This window comes from Saccopteryx leptura, chromosome 11 (assembly GCF_036850995.1).
Source record: "Saccopteryx leptura isolate mSacLep1 chromosome 11, mSacLep1_pri_phased_curated, whole genome shotgun sequence".
Classification (NCBI taxonomy): domain Eukaryota; kingdom Metazoa; phylum Chordata; class Mammalia; order Chiroptera; family Emballonuridae; genus Saccopteryx; species Saccopteryx leptura.
This window is the reverse complement of record NC_089513.1, coordinates 4,536,984-4,552,629: the sequence shown is the minus strand read 5'-3', so window position 1 is coordinate 4,552,629 and position 15,646 is coordinate 4,536,984. Positions and strand designations below refer to the sequence as shown.

Sequence of the window (15,646 nt, the reverse complement as noted above, 5' to 3'; positions counted from 1 at the left end):
CGCCCGGGCCATCTTTGCTCCAATGGAGCCTTGGCTGCGGGAGGGGAAGAGAGAGACAGAGAGGAGGGGGGGGGTGGAGAAGCAAATGGGCGTTTCTCCTATGTGCCCTGGCCGGGAATCGAACCTGGGTCTCCCGCACGCCAGGCCGATGCTCTACCGCTGAGCCAACCGGCCAGGGCTACTTCTCTTATACTTTTAAGAAAATTTTGTTTTACTGATTTTATAGAGAAAGAGATGAGAGACAGACAGACAGAAACATTGCTCTGTTTCTGTATGTGCCCTGACTTACAATTGAATCAGCAACTTTTGCTTATGGGGACGCGCTCTAACCAACCGAGACCTCTGGCCAGGGCTGCTGCTTTTTGTACTTGACTTCTCAGATTTCACTCTGGAATTCTAGAGACAGGGACCCATATCCTCTAGAAGATGCACCTTTTTGTTGGGAAAATGAGCTATTTGCATTTCTGTGTTTGAATATGTTGAGTTTGTCTTTGCAAAGAGTTCTGGCAAAAGAAATTAAACAAAAAAAGGTTTCTATCAACATTTTCTTTGTGGAAAATGAGAAGTAAACATAGTGAGAGCCCAAACTTTGGTGTTTCTGGTGTGACAGGGTCACAGTGTTTCTCTCATGATTACAACCAAGTGTCTTATGTTCGCAGAGTGCAGAACTAAACTGTCCATTTTTTTTAAAAAACAATGGGTTCTATGGAAATAACTGTGAGGTAAACGCTTATGACTAATCATAGTATATATAGATTTCTCATTTAAGAAGAATGATTTGCACATTCTGGCTTTCATTCTGAGATGCAGTGTTAAACCTAGTTTAGAGACTTGGTTCTGAAGTTAGAAAATCCAAGATTGGAATTTTATCTCTGTGGTTCATGTGCTATGAGACCTTGACCACATTATGTCATCACTTTAAATCCTATTCTTATCATCTGTGAAAGGGCCATAATGATAATGTCAACTCTGTAGTATGATTGTAATTACACAGCATCCGACAGGGGAAAGGGTTGATACACTGAAGTTTTTCATTAACAGTGTTCTGCCAGTAGATTCAGCATCTTCCATTTTCCCTCCATGAATGGGGAGGAAGGATTCCAGTTTTCATTCTAATGAAATGGCTTTAACTAACAGACCCTTGAAGCATTATGCGAGGGCGTGGGGGAGACTTGGAAGGCCATGAAGCTCATCCTTCGGAACACTCAATTTTGTTTATGGTTACGCTTCAAAGATGTTTGAGACACCAAACAGTGAAGTCATTCCTTGACTTCCACACATCAAAAGAAAATCTTTCCAAAGTCTTCAAATTATACAATTGTGTCCATTTTCATTCAGCACAAATAAAGCCCCATTTTTTTGTCTTTCTATAACTTGATGTGAGGGAATTCTCAGAGGCTTCTCTCTGGAGCTTTTTTACATACTAATTATACAGTACTTTAAATCACAGCAGCAGCACCATCTATTGGGGAGTTTTTTTTGTTTGTTTTGTGTGTGTGTGTGTTTTCCCCCTGAATGAAATGTTTCTGCAATTCTTGAAGAAAAGATAACATAAACTAAGGTTCATTTCTTTTCTCTATTGTGATAAAGAGGGAAGTTGATTTCTAGAACTAATTTCTTCTATCAGCACACTCAGGAACTGGTGAGAATCCTGAGGGACAGATGCTTGGGGCAGTACATTTTGAGACATTTAAAAGAAGGAAAAATGAAGTATCAAAGGTAATGGGGAGAATAAGTCTTCCTTAATCATCTCAGCCTGATGCAGGAGGGTCGGCTACTTGCTAAGGACTGGGAGATGTGGCAATTTCCTTGAAAAAAAAACACCCCAAAACCCCAACCCCTTGTCAATCTTTTGAGCCATGACAATTCAGAGGTGATGGAGGGGGAGTGGAGGAGGCCAAGATCCACTCAAAGTTTCTCTCAGAAATATAGCACCAGCTGGCTGCATTATTCTTTGCAGTTCTCAGTCATTGTCTACAAGGAAGGCCAGATGTCCTTCCTACCTGGTGCTGAGATAAATTCCTCAGACTGAAGACAAGGCAGGAATGTACAGCCTCCTAGGCCAAGTCGTCAGATAAGAAGTTAGGAGAAATGAGTCTCTGTCCGCAAGCCATAGGCCCCGGGCTCCGTCAGGCCCTCCGTCGGGGCAGCTAGTGTTCAGTGGTGGCACAATGGGAGACACACTTTGTTTCTTAAGTTAGATCTTTGTTCATTTGATTAGTATCATGTAAAATACACCCAAGAGGACTGCCTGCATGTGCACACATGTTCGGGCACGCGCGCGCACACACACACACACACGCACACACACACAGTTCCGTTCTCCATGGACTCGATCTCGTGCCTCATTTACATCTTGCTTTATATCTGTCTTCTAAGGATTTGACTTATTCTAGCACAGCTTCTTCCTTCCCAAGCAGTGCACCCCGTAGGACAAGCAGGAACAACATGGTTACAAGGGCTAGTACAGTTGAACCTTCATGAGTTAAAATAATGGAAACAGTGGAATTTCCCCCATATCTGTCCACTCTGATCCGTTCCAAGTTAGTTCGTGAGCTTTGGGCAGCCACACACCAGCCAAAGAGCCAACCCTGTTCAGTGCAGGGAGGGGGGTAGGGGAGGGGAGACACGTAAAGGGGGGAGCTGTCCTTGGAGATCAACCAACATTCAGGGTTCAAGGTCCACACCAAAATAACATCCTCTTCCTCTGAGAAAAATGTAAATAACATTATCCTCTTTAGTAGAAAATACCCACATGGACCCCAGCCCACCACCACCCTCCAGCAGTGGAACTGGGGAGCCCCAGGGTGATTTTGTACACTGTTTTTAGCGAGGACTGTAAGCTCCTATACACCGAGTGCGTCTGTATTTTCCATCATCCTTGGGAAGCACACTGCCTGAGCCCTAGGCAGTGATCCATAAGTGTGGTGAAAAGATCTACATTCCGACCCCACAAGAATGGATTATTTTTTACAAGTAATATAATTGCTCTTTCCGCTGATGTTTTACAATTCTGGAACAAAAACCAGGCTATGACAACCTGACAGGGTGGTTGGGCCATGACAAAAAGATAGTGTCACATTTTTCAGGTCTTACATATTTTTTATGATCTAAAAGTTGCATGTTTGTAAATTTAAAAAAAAAACTGTTAACAATCAAAGAAAAATATTCACTTTAATATTAATTTTAAAGCAGGTTGGAATTTCTAAGAGCCAAGTAAAAATATTGCAAATGAGCGGGTTTTAGTATTAAGGTGTACTTGCCAAAAGTTTCTGGTCAATTTAGTTTTGTTATAGATATTACACTTAAGTCCATTCCATAACAACAATGCTTCCACAATGGCCATAAACACCCATTTAAAGCTCAAAGCCAAGGATTCTCTATAGCCTCCTGGACTTTAAAAGCGTGAGAGATTGATATAAGTATTGTAAAATGAATTAAGTCAGAGCAAACAGCCTTAAACAAAATACTCAGGAGTTGCACATACCAGGAATATCACCAATCTTCTCCGAAAGTCAGTCTTGCCACCTGAAATTAATTCAGGAGGTGAACAGCATTCTTGAAGAACGCGCGGGAACGTGGTAATCAAGTCCAGGCAGTGCTCCGAAGGTGGGCAGGTGGGCTCATTAACAAACAGCCTGCATTCTGGGAGGGGTGCTCCAAGGCACAGCCGCATTCTAACCCCGGGGAGCCCTGCCTCAGCATGAGGAGAGGGCAGGGAGATTTCTTTTCCAAATTAAGTTGTCAAGGAGCTCACTGTCATGACACAGCAAGTGTGTGTGGGCAAGCAGATGAAGATGATGATTTATGAGGCTGCGGACCCTGAAGTGATTCTGGCATCCGGGAATCCACAGCAAAATCCATTTAAGAAGATAAAACAGAGCTCCTGGTGTCAGCAGGAGGTGATGCCATGCGGCTCTTGCCCTTAAATTGCAAGTTACCCTACTGGGTTTGGGAATGGAAGGAGCACTCATTAACTGAGAATTCATGTTTTGGTATAATGTTATTATACAGACGCATACACATGCCATTTAAAAAAATGTTTATATGCATTGAATCTACCTTAAAGAGTTTTGACAAGATCTTTATTTCTTTTTTTGTTTTTTGCAGGAGTGAGTGAGTACTGGATCTGACCAATTATGTCACGGATGGCTGTGTGACACAAATGAGGTTTGAAACATCTAAATGTGAGAACATTGTAGCCCTCTATCTACCAAGACAGTGAATATACTTTTTTTGTGTGTGTGTGAAATACAGCTGCAAAAATAATGCTTTCAGAGGCCAGGCAAATGTGTGGACAGACTTGTTTAATGAATGTGGCCACCATCAGTTCACATCTTCAGAGTATCATTAAAAATATATTTTTAAATTCTGAGCTCAAAAAGCTAGAAGATGTTAAAACCCAAATGGAAATTGTAACTTATTTCCTTCTATGTCCTGTGGCTTGCTTGCTCCTTAAATGCCAAGAAAATCAATTTTAAGAATGTCTCATGAGAATTTATAGGCTTTGACCTGAAAATTTTTAAACTATATTTGTAATATCCCATTTTGGTAGCAAAGGATGGGCTTCGGAAACAAAAGCCCCAATGACAATTAAACACCTAACTAAGTAAGGCAAAGGGCAAAAACTCATTGTAGTTCTCCGGTTAATCTGGTCACACTTGTTTTACAGGTGAATGTACAGGGTACCCAGTAAAACACCTATGGAGTGATTCTGTGTAACCGCCTCTGTGAGCTTCATCCCTCGAGCTCCAGCATTTATTGACCTCATCTTAAAATATAATGTAACAAAGTACTTCAGTCATGTGCACCTGTGCATTGGATTATATGCTTCCTATGTTGTGGAAATGTAAAGGTGAACTGTCTACTCACAGCTACATCATCTTATGCCATATTTATTTCCTTATAAAAGATTGCCAAAATACGGGGATGTTGACAGGACACTCTTGGCTCCCTCTGTTGCACACCAAGCACACTGGAGTAACCTATGATTTTGTTTCTCTTGTGTCAAGTGATTTATCCAATTTTCCTCTCACGTACTTCTAGAGTTCAGGAGAACATGGCCAATCTGTATTTTATTTTATATCACTATGATAAAAAAAAAAAAGCGCACGATCACATATTTGCAGGCAAATCATATATACGCAGTAGTTACTATGGATGTGACATGGTATACATTCCCTTGATATCAAAGACCTGTCCCGGATAAGGAGTCAAATGCTTGCTTTGCATACCTTCTTCCCTCTTCTGATGCTTGCATTAACTAGATTTAGCTTAAATGTTTCTTTACAGATAAGTAAATTGTCATCTCGACAAGGTTCCATGAGTTTTCAGGCCAATATTCAATAGATTTTAACATCTTTGCTCTGAACAACCAGAGTAAGCATAAAGTTTAAAAACATAAATGACTTCATCATGCATGAATACCTAACTCAAAAAACATTAGGCTGAAAAAAAAAGCCCTCATGAGCTAGAGTTGGTAAACACTGTTTTTTAAGATCTAGAGTAAAATCATCAGGGTTATATTTCAAATTAGAATGTATTTGAGTTAAAAAAAATTCTAATTTTTTAAAAAGCATTTATTGCCTGATTGACCAGGCTGTGGCGCAGTGGATAGAGCGGGACACAGAGGACCCAGGTTTGAGACCCTTAGGTCGCCAGCTTGAGTGCAGTCTCATCTGGTTTGAGCAAGGCTCACCAGCTTGAGCCCAAGGTCGCTGGCTTAAGCAAGGGGTCACTCGCTCAGCTGTAGCTCCCCCCCCCTTCAAGGCATGTATGAGAAAGCAATCAATGAACAACTAAGGTGCCGCAACAAAGAATTGATACTTCTCATCTCTCTCCCTTCCTGTCTGCCCCTATCTGTCCCTCTCTCTGTCTCTATCACAAACACACAAAAAAGAAGCATTTGTAGTTAGTAGTATTAAAATTTATCAACTGGACCAACTTACTATTATAATACCAGAAAACTGATCATTCACTCTTTGCCTGTGTTAAAATGTGACAGTTGTATGTTGTTGTGGTTTTTATAAAGTGTTATCACATACTGGAACAGAAGGGCGGGCTTGAACCACAAAAGAAAGTCAAATACCATAACTGAGAACTGAGTTCATGGGAAAATGTGTAGATCTTCATACGTGCATATTATCATTTTTAAAAATCAGATTCTACTTCAATGTACTGCCACAGTTTAGTAGAACGCTATTTGAGAAGATGAAAATTCACACACACACGAAAATGCCCTCCTGTCAGATGTTCATCTTAAATAGGTTTTGTAAACTGTGTGCTGAAAAATCTGATCTTCCAGAAACACCCTCCTGACCGACACTTCCTGTAGTCACAGCGCCTGACAGCAGTGAGGGTCACCGGTCTCTGTGTGACCCTCACAACAGCATCATGAGCTGGGCAGAGGACAAGCAGCCCTTGTCCTCACATTACAGATGGGAAGACTGAGGCTCAGGTGGGACGGCTGAAATCAGGCGGCACACATTATACGTGCATCTTTTTTTTCTAATGAAAGGAAAATCTATTTCAAATTTTCATCTGGCCCATATAATTTTTGTCAACCACACACAAGAGCTTCATCTCCCTCAAGGTCCTCAGCCAAACAGAACCAGGGCAGATGCAGCCAGGGACATATAACCACCGCATCCAGAGACACCGCCATCATGGCTTCTTCCTATATAGTCTTTGGCATCCAGCTAAAAAAAAAAAAAAAAAATGGAATACACAGAATGAAGTATTTCACCTAGCAGAAAACAAACTCCTGAAATCTACTTATTTGGTCAGTGTAATAACATATTTATTAACCCATATAACCAAACGACAGCCTTATATAACCATGTCCTTCAAGACAAAGAAATACCTGTGCTCCGTATTCGTGAGCCATTAAGATAACAAGGACTCCTTCTGTAGCTTTCTACCTCTGAAGTGCTCTATTGTCCTCTAATGGGGTGCGCTGCTTGTTTCAAATTAAATAGACAGTGAGGTGACAGAAATGAAAGAAGACTAAATAACTGAGGACTATAAAACGCAGAGAACAATCTTCACCATCGTCCTTCCCTTTGCCTTGTCAGCATTCAGAACCAAGGCTCCCTCCCTCTCAGACGGGTCTCTACTGATCACAGCGCCCACACAGCCAGGGTGCCTTTTGACTGATGTGTCTTGATACTCCCCCCCTCACAAAATGTGACAGCATTTTAATTTAAATTTGATGCTGCATCCCATTAGGCTCTTCCCCTAAGAGCCGTGAAACTCAGGACCCTTCCTCAAACTGTAGCCTTTCAGTTAGGATTCCCACTACATTCCCTTTTTTGGAAAGTGGAATCCAACACCGTTCCATCCTCACAGGTACCTTAGACACCACCAATACTGTCTTCAAAGGTCATTTTTCTTTGAAATCTCTAGTCTGATGAAAATAATGGATGGAGACTTGGACCCCATCAACGCCTATATACGATAAAAGCAGACTGCCCATCCAGAAAGCCTTTTTAAATGCTCGGTTTTTTTTCACGTATCTTGCCACAAATTGTCCTATGTGACAAAATATTATGTACAAATTGTAACATGTTCAGTGTGCAGTGCCCATGGAGACCACCACTAGAGCTGCGTGTGGAGGCATGTTGGTGTGTGTCTTTTTTAAACGGGCAGGACATGGGTGTACATTCATGGACCCCCAGCTGATACTTACACACAATCTGAGGGTCTCCGGGAGACCATGGGAAGGGAGAAGCGCCAGGCAGACATCAAACCCATTTATTCTGAATCTTAAATTAGGACGTGTTATCAATATTTTGGTTACATTGTTACACAAAGGAGAAAGTAACATCCGGTTGAGGTCTCTTCTTCGACTGCTTTGGGATTAGTGACATTTCCGTGACTCAGGAATCCTGTGCCCATCACAAGCCTGTGCTCAGCTGAATTTTAATGAGACTGTTGTACAAGGTGCCAAATCAGGACCGAGTTGAGAAACCACTGGAACCACTGCGACCTCACATGGCTTCCCGCCAGGCGGATGGGAGGCTTGTCCACACCCCTGCCTTTCCTAGGCAGGTCAGAAGGGGGTCCTAGGGCATGTGGCTAACCTTGCTGTCTCAGAAACACCTGGCCCTAGGTGTGCTCACACAGAGTGGGTGCCCGTCAATGGCACACTCCGCTGGGAAGACGCAGGTCGCCGGGCAGAGAAGCATGTGCTGTTCGCCAGGACGGGAGATTCGATCACACAACTCCTGATCTCATCACATGTGATCCGGGCCACCCAGGACTAGGTTTTTTAAAAGTATTCCAAGGGTAAATTAAAAAAAAAAAATCCAGGTGGTTTAGTTTGTAAGGTACATCTGAGAGGGTCTCTTTGAAAGAACCAGCAACTCTGTCCTGACCATTTTTACTGTGATACTCTGGTACCTTTTGCTTGGTTTGGTCTCATCCAAAACAAAACATATAGATGCTTTTTTTTGTTTGTTTTGTTGTGTTTGGTCTGGAAACACAATATATATTTTCTCTCCTTCACCCCAGCACAAAGAATAAAAGCAGGGGTGAGGAGGAAGAGTGGAGTGAGAAAAGAAAAGCTTTTCGAGGAAGAAAAAAACCCACACAGAACAGAACAAAAGTCACGGTCCAATCGTGCAAAACTTGCTTCTCCAGATACACTTCTTGACACGTTCACAATGTCCCCTTCCCCCGCCCGGGTCCTCCCATTCACGCGGGAGACACACAGTGAAAGTGAAGCCATTCTCTTAAGGCTGAACAGACGTACAGAGAACACGGGTCGTGGACTGGACGGCGGGTGGCGACTGGTAGAGAAGCACTCTTTCTTGCTCTGAGCGTGGCCAACAACCTGCAATCCATCCTGAGGTCCAGGGCACTCCTCACGCATGTGGGGGCAATAATATAGCGTCCAAACCAAAGAAGAAATGTCAGTGGTCCCACAGTAAAATCCCAGATCGTCTTTACAATCACAGGTACAAATTGCTCAAATCGATCATGTCATTTCTCCCCAAGACCTTGTCATCTAAAACTAATTAGAGGCCAGGTTTTCCCGAGGGATGATCAATAGTCAAAGAAAATACTGGAGATTTGGAAGGAAATCATTCTTGTACCGCGACAGTCTGACGGAGCTTGGAAACCAGTTGTCCTGTTCTGCCAGGTTCAGGGTATGGGAGAGGGCGGGTTCCTGGGTCCGGGCGCGACCTTGCCTGCCATCCTGGGCTTTGCACTTATAGCGGGAACACCAAGAAGCCCGAGAACGTGGAGTACTTCCAGCCGCCCATCAGGTTGCCCCGCTCCAGTTTGAGGTGCACTTTGTCCTCTCTCTCCATCAGCAGCAGGACCCCATTGCTGGCTGCTTCTCTGGTAACATCCTGGTCTCCTGCAAACGCTGAGATCACCGGGTAGCCGTTCTGCATTAAACTGACCTACAAGGTAGAGCGCAAAGCTCAGCAAACCGTGCAGGGCCCACCTATGCTCACACCCTTGTGCTCAACACCTGTGCTCACATACTAGTTCTCACATAGCTATTCTCATACCCCTGGGCTCACACACCTGTGCACACAGCTGTTCTCACACAGCTGTTTTCAGACACCTGTGCTCACACATCTGTTTTCTTCTCCCCTCCACCCTGCCCCCACCGTTTCCATGGAGCCTGTCTTGGAGAACCAACCCAGAGGACTCAGCAAGTACCCAGCCCTGGGCTTCTGACCCCACAGAGGGTGTGGTCAGGTCTGCAGCAACAGGGATGAGTAACCCAAAGCCGAAAGGGTCCGGTTTCCAAAGCGACCCACCTGGATGGTCTGTCTGTTGTACACTTTGACCACGTGGAAGCTGAAGCTGTAAATCCCTTTCCTTGGTGCCACAAATATACTCGAGGCAAGGTCGAAATGGTTGCCAATGTTTACTAACACCTGCAACAAGAGGAACACAGCACAGGCATAGCAAGCCCCTCCCCGGCCAGGCCCCCTGGTCCTCTCTGAGCTGCCCGGGCTGCCCCAGGGCAGGCGCTGCTGTGTGTGTGTGTGTGTGTGTGTGTGTGTGTGTGTGTGTGTGTGTGGACGCCCTAGGGCAGGGAGGGATGTCAAAGGGGGATGTCCTAGGGGGTGGAGATGCAGGGTGACTTGTTCAAGTAGAGGCATCTGTGGGTTGGAGAAGTGGGTGCTCACTGCGTACAGCAGGGGCAGGGCAGAGAGAATGGAAGGAAGACCTTCGGGTCGGTAAGCGCACAGTAAACTGAGTCTGCTCAGAGGTTTGTGGGATCATGGGGCACTTCCACATGCAGTATTGACAAAAATGAGAGGCCGTGCCAGATGAGTGGAGGACGGATTATGGGGCAAGAGGCCAATGAAATGAGATAAATGAGGGCAGATGATGCTTGGGACCTCACTTCCCATGCTCTGGAAACAGACTGTGTGAGGTCTTGATTGGTCTCCATGTTCCCCCAGCCCTGGCACACACCCTGGCTACTGCACACAGTAGGTGCTCAATACTGGCTGCTGTGTGAAAGACTTCAGCCCATAAGCACTGGCTGTGCCCACTCCCCTCATTTTCCTCTAAATAATATTTGCTCCCCGGGATGAGCTATGATATCACACAATGGGCTTGAATACATAGCGGCTTGGTGAACCTCGGATCAACCCCGGGAATTCCATAGCTTGCAAGAATAATGACCCATCTAGCCAAGGGGTACAAGGTCACATGACCTGCAGGTGGTTTTCCCCACATCAATGGGGATGAGAGCATCGCAGTTATAAGCAAATGAAGTATTACCAGTCATTAAGCAGAATCTGCCCCTCTGCCTGGATCCTGCCCTCAGTCCCCCTCACACACACATGCACAGCTCGGTTACGACACTAGGATGGCCCGCCTGTGTGCTCGGCTTTCAAGACACACTGCCAGCAACACCATCACAGCCCTAGATAAGACAGCCAGTCATCTGTTTGAAAAACGAATGTCAAATGAATTCGATCTGTGGGGATTTCTTAGGCGCTCATTACAGATGAAGTACATGCCATTCCCAGAGCAGTGTCAGTGGCTGCTGCAACCACAACTGCTGGAATGACGGGTAAGTCGCCCACACCAGGACTGGGGGGCTCCCCCTCCAACCCCGACGCCTGCAGGGCTCTCTCTCACAGCACACACACACTCGGGCGCCACGGGCAAGGATAGTGTGCCCTCCTATTCTCTGTCTCTCCAGGCTACGGCCACAGCTGGACTTAGGATGCTCTCAGAAAGAATCAAGTGTTGTCCAGTCAAGTCCTGGAGTTGCTTCATCCAACTCTTGACCTCCACTCTTTCACCTCAATTTTATATTCTGGAAACTGGCCAATCCAGGGCCTGTGTATAGACAACAGAACCCCAGCCAGCTCAGAAAAGTAGGCTGCATCACCCAAAACGGGGAACTGGGGACACGCCCTTCAACCTGCCCTACCATAGGTCCATCATCCATGAAACGAGGATCCTGTAACCACTTGTCCTGCCCTACGTCACCGTGTTCTTGACACTCAAATGAAACGATGGACGTAGAAAGGCTGTGCATCTCTCCGTAGGACATTGGAAGGCACATTACAGTAACACAGTGAGGGGCTTATTAATTCAGTAAATAGTTACCAATGCCTCTTCTTGCTGTCTCCGTTACTTGCACATAACCAGTTATTTTTTATGTCTTGTAAGTAAAAGCAGATTAAAGACAGACTTCCTCCCACCACTGCTTCCAAATCCTCCAAAACTTCAACTGTGTACACACATTCCCTAACAGGAATTTAAAGAAATGCACGCACAGGCCTGAAATGAGGCAAGGCTGTGTGTGCAGGAGTATTGATACGTAGGTATGAGAGCTGGTGAATGGGGAGGGGGAAGTCTAAAAATGTACGGTGGCCCCCGTGTGCTGTCAGAGCCAAGAGAGCCCCATTGGTGGATAGCATTTTGTCAAAAGGAAAGGACTGGTGAATTCAAGTTTGGAAACCACTATGATATTTTCAATTTGTTGCTGAAAAAAATAAAAGCACAACAGAAATCAAGGGGGGAGCAAACGCAAGAGAAAAGTCACAACCTCTAACCCTGAGCAGGCACATCCCAAAGAAGAGATGGCCAAGGTAGGGTCATGTCCATGGTGCTCTGGCTTGGACCCAAGTGGGAGATGTTAAGTGGGTTAGGCAGGGGAACTCAAGTCATTGATCTTGATTTTCTTTTTATTCCTCTAACCACACCATAGATGGATATATTGTATATATTGTACGTGTATAGCACCTTGTGTGTATTGTTTTCAGTGCACACTGCATTTACATAACCACACACACTCTTGTGTTTTGTACTTATATAGCCATCCTTGCTATATTTCCCCCACCCTCTTGCTCACTTCTCTTTCCTGAAGATAAACATTGGCTTCCCAACTCCCTTCCAAAATAAGCAATAGGCACATCTTTTCTTACTGTCTGTTCAGACGTCCTGAGAACCCCTTCTTGAGCATGGAGAGTTTTAAATGCTCTGTGTCAACGTTGGCCAGCTGCATGGCTGAAGCCCATCCACCACAAATGACAGTCCCCACCTCAGCGAAAAGAAAAACATGCAGTTCGCTTTGGGGGAATACATTTCCAATCTCTTGGTTTTGTGGCGCTCTCAGTCACCCAGGTATCCCTGAGCTGACAGTTACAAAGCTACAATGTGAAAAAGATTTGGCAAGGAAAGAGTACTGGAAATTGGAGAGAGAAGAGAGAGGGGTAGAGCAGGGCAGAGAGGAGGGAAGAGCTCGGAGTTCCAGGTCCCCAGGGCCGGGAGCCCCAGCCGGCGTGCCCAGGACCCTGCCCTCCCCGGGCGGGCGGCACGGTGCGGAGACCCGAGACCCGCCAGCTGACCTGGTCGAAGTAGATGGTCATGGTGCGGTTACTCATCTCCGACGGCTCGTGGTTGGTGCTCCGTGTGGCGGAGAAGGCCACCTTGGCGCTGCCAGAGCGCACGGAGATGCCCAGCGAGGAGGTGACAGCACCGTCCGCCGAGGGGCTCGAATCACACACCACCAGGCACTTGCCCTCCAGCACGATGGGCTCCGTGTCGTTCTGCGCCCGCACCGGGCAGCCGGCGGGCAGCAGCAGCAGCAGCAGGGCCAGCGCCACCCCGAGGCAGGAGCCGCAGCCGGCCGGCTCGCGCAGCGCCCCCCGGAGCCCGAGCATGGTCAGCGGCGGCCCGCGGGGGGCCCGGCCGGGCGCCGGCATCCGGGCTGGGGGTCAGCACGCAGGGACTAGGGCGGGCAGCGGCTGGAGGAGCGCCAGCGGTCGGGCAACGCGCGGGGCTGGGGGAAGCCTCCTCTGGCCTCGGTCCCCTGCTCTGATGGTCAAGGCCAGGGTCGTCCTCACAAGAAAAGCGCCAGCGGACCTGTCAGGGCAAAGAACCCAAACCCTTAGTCCGGGACGTAAGGCCGTGCGGGGAGGGGGCGCGGGCAGCAGGGGCCTGTGGCGCTCGGGCCCCCTTGTTGGAGGCCACCCTCTTGGTCCCGCGCACAGCCGCCCCCCTCCCGGATTGGCACAACAGGTTCCGAGAAACGCCCCGGCGCCCTGGGTAGGGCATCCCTGAAGGCTCCCAGGCTGCGCGCGCCGGGGGTGCGGTCAGCTCGGCGGCCGGCGATTCTGCAGGGCCTCGGCTCTGAGACAGGGTCGGGGACTCTCGAAGACTCCTACCGCGCCACCCTCACACCCCCTTTCCGCTTAAGGCAAGGGGAGCACAGGAGGCAGGCAAAGAAAAATCCACTAAATGCTGTATCGCCTTCCAGTCGGCGGCATTTTCTTGAAAGCCACTCTAAGAAACCTCTTTTCTTTCTCCGCGTTCCCTTTTCTATTTTCCCATCCTAGAGGTTTCTTTTTAAGCGGTCCACTTAGTGAGGATCTTACCCATTTTCCACCCAGAGATCAAATCCCCAGCAAGCTCCTTAGGGTGCATACGAGAAAAAGAGAGAGCGCGACCCTAAAAGCAACCCCCCGCTTCCCCATCCCCGCGGGCAGCAGCGAGCGCCTTTGGAGAGCCCTCAAGATCCCTCCGGCGCAGGACGAGATGCCAGCGGCTGGAGCTGAGCTGGGCTGATAGTGAAGCTTTCGTTTCTGGACCCCGGCTCTGCCTCGCCGGGCTGGAAGGCGGCCTGGCGGTTCGCTGCTAACTTACGCGCCGTCTGCACTTTCCGTGGCCCCCTCTGTTCTCCCTACACCAGACAGGTCATTTCCGTACCCAGCCCAGAAACGAAAAACCTAGAAGCCTCTCCTCTCGCCGCCCACGGTCTCCGCACAACTCCTCCAATAGTCTAAGACGAGAGAAGTTATTTCCTGAGGAGTAGCCTCTGTCCTCAGCCCCAGGGAAAAAAAAATGATGTCGATATTCTCGGCCGCTTCTCCAAAAGCCCAGACGCAGACTCGCGTTGGTTCCCATCAAAATACACGCACGAATGCAATTAATGCGCGGAGCGCAGTGCCGGGTTGGTTACCTGGAACATCCATGACGAGCGAGCACCGCTGTCCGCCGCCAAGTTCTGCTTAGAAAGGATGAGCGGGGGCCGGCGGGAGGAGACGCCGGGGCGACCCAAGTCGCTGCGCCTGGCCAATGCAGCGCCGCCCCTCCCTGCCCCTCTTGCGCGCCGGCCCGCTCCCGCTCCCGGCGCACGGCGCCTCGCCTCGCCCCAAACCGCACTGCAACCACTGCACGCCCAGCACCGCGTACACCCGCTTCGCACCGGTACGTTCCGCGTCCCGCACCGGGTCCGGCACAGGGTCCGCCCTGCGCCCGCGCCCACAGCGCCGCCCAGCCTCTCCCCCAGGCCGCAGAGCGCACAGCCTGACGCCCGAGGTCTCCCTCCCAGCACGCACAGCCGGCGCCCTCTCGGCTTGGCACCCGCTCCCGCAGCCTGGCTGCGCCCCGCACCGCCCAGGGCCGGCGCTCACCCTAACGCCCAGAGCGAAATCCTTCCAGCCGCTTCTTTCAACAGTGAGCACCATCAAAAACACCGGGCGTGCCTCTGATGTTCGATTCTTTCTCTTCGTTTCCAAATTCCCTCCAAATCTTAGTCCTGAGCAGCGTAACCACTTTCATAACTGACGGCTGGAAGGAAGCAACTTAAACAAACAACAAACAGAAAACTGAAAACCAAAATTAAACAAAGAACAAAGAGCTGGGAGAGGAAAAACGTTGGGATTTTAATATTCTCAACGCTGTGGTTCCGGAGTCTCCAGTTTGGGAAATGTCAGCATCTGGCCGGGATGAGGGAGGCGCACCCGCCGGGGTTTCTGTGCTGCTCCACTGTACTTCGGGGCTCGTGGAGCGCTTGGCACTCGAGCTTATTTATTAAAATGCCTGCTCGGAGCTCCAAGGACCTGGAGAGACGAGCGGGGTTTCCGAGCTGTGCCCAGAGCGCCACGAGAGCACAAGCACGGACGTGGGGCGCCCCCTACGGGCACTGGGCTCTCCCTGCCTCGAGCTGGGCAGGAGTGGGGGAGCACCAGGGACAAGGATGAGGTTTGCCTGTATAGCCTTCTGGGGAAGTCTCAGCAGTGCTCCTGAACTCTTCAAAAATATAACAATAAACCATATTTTTTGACCCTCGCCCCTGACAAAAAGAATTGGCACGCTTGAGAGTTGGACTCTCACAAACAACTCTGCCCAGGTGATACATGCTGCAGCTGGG

General features: G+C 48.2%; 1 protein-coding gene and 1 long non-coding RNA gene across 4 annotated transcripts in view; one reads left to right on the top strand and one right to left on the bottom strand.

Annotated features, from left to right (window-relative positions):
- LOC136383374 (uncharacterized) overlaps window positions 1-4,935 on the top strand; it is a 60,348-nt gene extending 55,413 nt beyond the window's left edge. The window contains exons 2-3 of the long non-coding RNA XR_010747405.1: window positions 4,111-4,170; window positions 4,673-4,935. This is a non-coding gene — a long non-coding RNA (uncharacterized lncRNA). The remainder of the gene's footprint in view (window positions 1-4,110; window positions 4,171-4,672) is intronic.
- Window positions 4,936-7,648: 2,713 nt separating this feature from the next.
- On the bottom strand, window positions 7,649-15,244 carry CBLN2 (cerebellin 2 precursor). Of its 3 annotated transcripts, none has more exons than XM_066353191.1 (4): window positions 14,907-15,244; window positions 12,840-13,356; window positions 9,777-9,896; window positions 7,649-9,410 (listed from the first exon to the last, which is right to left on the bottom strand). In XM_066353191.1, exons 2-4 carry the CDS (start codon window positions 13,194-13,196, stop codon window positions 9,213-9,215), a joined length of 675 nt encoding a protein of 224 aa, XP_066209288.1. In that variant the 5' UTR covers window positions 13,197-13,356; window positions 14,907-15,244; the 3' UTR covers window positions 7,649-9,212. The 3 variants fall into 3 exon arrangements, with proteins under 3 accessions (XP_066209288.1, XP_066209289.1, XP_066209290.1); XM_066353192.1 differs by lacking the exon at window positions 14,907-15,244 and adding an exon at window positions 14,453-14,637; XM_066353193.1 differs by lacking the exon at window positions 14,907-15,244 and adding an exon at window positions 13,869-13,957.
- Between the last annotated feature and the right edge of the window lie 402 nt (window positions 15,245-15,646).